General features: G+C 45.4%; 1 protein-coding gene across 1 annotated transcript; it reads right to left on the bottom strand.

Annotated features, from left to right (window-relative positions):
- Window positions 1-909: 909 nt before the first annotated feature.
- On the bottom strand, window positions 910-1,866 carry LOC138520162 (uncharacterized). Its single transcript, XM_069632644.1, has one exon. It carries the CDS (start codon window positions 1,864-1,866, stop codon window positions 910-912), a length of 957 nt encoding a protein of 318 aa, XP_069488745.1.
- Between the last annotated feature and the right edge of the window lie 1,132 nt (window positions 1,867-2,998).

Here is a 2,998-nt window from a genome sequence, read left to right as displayed (position 1 = left end):
AGTAAATATACAGACATATGGCCTGCCGACATTAAATATTCAGACTTATGGCCTGCAGACATTAAATATCCAGACATACGGCCATCAGACATTAAATATCCAGACATATAGCCTGCAGACAATAAATATCCAGACATATGGCCTGCAGACAGTAAATATCCAGACATATGGCCTGCAGACATTAAATATTCCGACTTATGGCCTGCAGACATTAAATATCCAGACATAGAAATGTGGCCTGCAGACAGTAAATATCCAGACATATGGCCTGCAGACAGTAAATATCCAGACATATGGCCTGCAGACATTAAATATTCCGATTTATGGCCTGCAGACATTAAATATCCAGACATACGGCCTTCAGACATTAAATATCCAGACATATAGCCTGCAGACAATAAATATCCAGACATATGGCCTGCAGACATTACATATTCAGACTTATGGCCTGCAGACAGTAAATATCCAGACATATGGCCTGCAGACATTAAATATTCAGACATATGGCCTACAGACATTTGATATCCGTACGTAGGACCTGCCGAGATTAGATTTCCAGACGTGTGCATCACAGACATTAGATTCAATTGTCTCCACGTTTTAAAAAACATGTCTGACTGAGTAACACCTACTGATTATGTGGGTGTTGAACAGAGTCTGCTCAACACAGCAAGTCAAGTCATCCGTATCACGGTGGTTGTCAATCAGTTACTCTTGCAGTCCTCAGTTAGTTTTGCTGTCCCTTCCTCCGCCATCCCTTCCTTCATCGTCCCTTCCTTCATCATCCCTTCCTTTGCTGTCCCTTGCTTCACCGTCCCTTCCTCCGCTGTCCCTTCCTTCGCCGTCCCTTCCTTCACCATCCCTTGCTTTGCCGTCCCTTCCTTTGCCATCCCTTCCTTCGTCGTCCCTTCATTCGCCGTCCCTTCCTTCGTCGTCCCTTCCTTTGCCGTCCCTTCCTTTGCCGTCCCTTCCTTTGGTGTCCCTTCCTTTGCCATCCCTTGCTTTGCCGTCCCTTCCTTCGCCATCCTTTCCTTCCTCGTCCCTTCCTTCGCTGTCCCTTCCTTCATCTTCCCTTCCTTCGCCGTCCCTTCCTTTGCCATCCCTTGCTTCACCGTCCCTTCCTCCGCCGTCCCTTTCTCCGCTGTCCCTTCCTTTGGCGTCCCTTCCTTCATCATCCCTTGCTTTGCTGTCCCTTCCTTTGTCGTCCCTTCCTTCGTCGTCCTTTCCTTCACCGTCCCTTCCTTCATCGTCCCTTCCTTTGCTGTGCCTTCCTTTGCCATCCCTTCCTTTGTCGTCCATTCCTTCGTCTTCCCTTCCTTCGCCGTTCCTTCCTTCGTCGTCCCTTCCTTCGTTTTCCCTTCCTTCGCCGTCCCTTCCTTTGCCGTCCCTTCCTTCGCCGTCCCTTGCTTCACCGTCCCTTCCTCCACCGTCCCATTCCTTCGTCATCCTTTCCTTCACCGTCCCTTCCTTCATCGTCCCTTCCTTTGCTGTCCCTTCCTTTGCCATCCCTTCCTTTGGCATCCCTTCCTTCGCCATCCCTTCCTTCGCCGTTCCTTCCTTCACCGTCCCTTCCTTCATCGTTCCTTCCTTCGCCGTCCCTTCCTTTGCCGTCCTTTCCTTCGCCGTCCCTTGCTTCACCGTCCCTTCCTCTGCTGTCCCTTCCTTCGCCGTCCCTTCCTTCGCCGTCCCTTCCTTCGCCATCTCTTGCTTTGCTGTCCCTTCCTTCGCCATCCCTTCCTTCGTCGTCCCTTCCTTCGCCGTCCCTTCCTTCGCTGCTCCTTCCTTCGCCGTCCCTTCCTTTGTCGTCCCTTCCTTCGTCGTCCCTTCCTTCATCTTCCCTTCCTTCGCCATTCCTTCCTTCGCCATCCCTTCCTCCGCTGTCCCTTCCTTCGTCGTCCCTTCCTTCGTCGTCCCTTCCTTCGTCGTCTCTTCCTTTGCTGTCCATTTGAATACTGAAGGCGAAAGATGTGGCAGAAAAGTGTAAGGCGGAATAATTACCCATAACAATGACAACTATCCCTCTACATGGCCAATGACGTATCTTCTGTGTCCTGGACTGGATCATGTTGAAATCCCTACCCTTAACACTGCATGGAAGACTAGCCAATCATGCATAACTACCCTTAAAATATCTACCTAGTGCCTGTAAGGCACATGGTGTCCACCCTGCATGGCCAAGCTACCCGGCAATCGGCTACCAAATCTGGGGGGCCGGCTGCTCCACTTAAGAGTGTAAACAAGACTCACTACTTCATCCTTTACAGAACATCCCAACTGACTAAGACTGATTAAGAACAGATTGTAAGCTATCCCCAGCCTACATGGGTAATATTATCAACCATATTTTTTAATATCATGTTCTAAGATGATAATTGTGTTATACAATATCGCCTTTGCCGATGACAATTGTATTTATTTATTTATAAAGAGCCAGCTTGAAGATGATACCATATTATTCAATGGCTGCCACATGAATGAATTAGTGGCATCCTTACATTATCATTATTCTTTTTTTTTGTTTAATTAAAACCTTAAACACTAATCAACAACACAATCAACAACTTTACAAATATTCCACAATTAGATAATTTAACAATCTTAAGAGTTCATAAACATTTACAAAAGTATATAGTACAAACCAATTATTTCCTGATTAAAATCCTTGACATAAAAGCAGCACATATTAATTACAATGCATTAAGAAAGAGAGAAAACCCTCCTAATACACAATGAAAGGCTCTAATTCCATACATTTGTGTGTTATCCTGAATTTAAAATTAAAAATGTCTCCTTGGTCCAGATGGCATTACCAACAATAAAAATATTTACTTTCGTATTGAAGTTTAATCGCTATATATTAGATGTTCATTACTATTATTTGCGGACCTCACCACAGGACTTTCCATGCATTCCTTATCTTATGCATCCAGTACTAATATTTCACAGCTTCAGCTTGAATGCATTTTCTTTTTTAATCTTTGACTATTTGCAAATTTTC

The sequence above is a fragment of the Ambystoma mexicanum genome, chromosome 13 (genome assembly GCF_040938575.1).
Source record: "Ambystoma mexicanum isolate Mex_15411 chromosome 13, UKY_AmexF1_1, whole genome shotgun sequence".
Lineage (NCBI taxonomy): Eukaryota > Metazoa > Chordata > Amphibia > Caudata > Ambystomatidae > Ambystoma > Ambystoma mexicanum.
Note: the sequence above shows the minus strand (reverse complement) of the source record. Positions and strands in the feature narration are given on the sequence as shown.

Coding starts and splice junctions, on each gene's coding strand:
- LOC138520162 (XM_069632644.1), bottom strand. CDS start 1,866: ATGGCGAAGGAAGGAATGGCGAAGGAAGGGAAGATGAAGGAAGGGACG.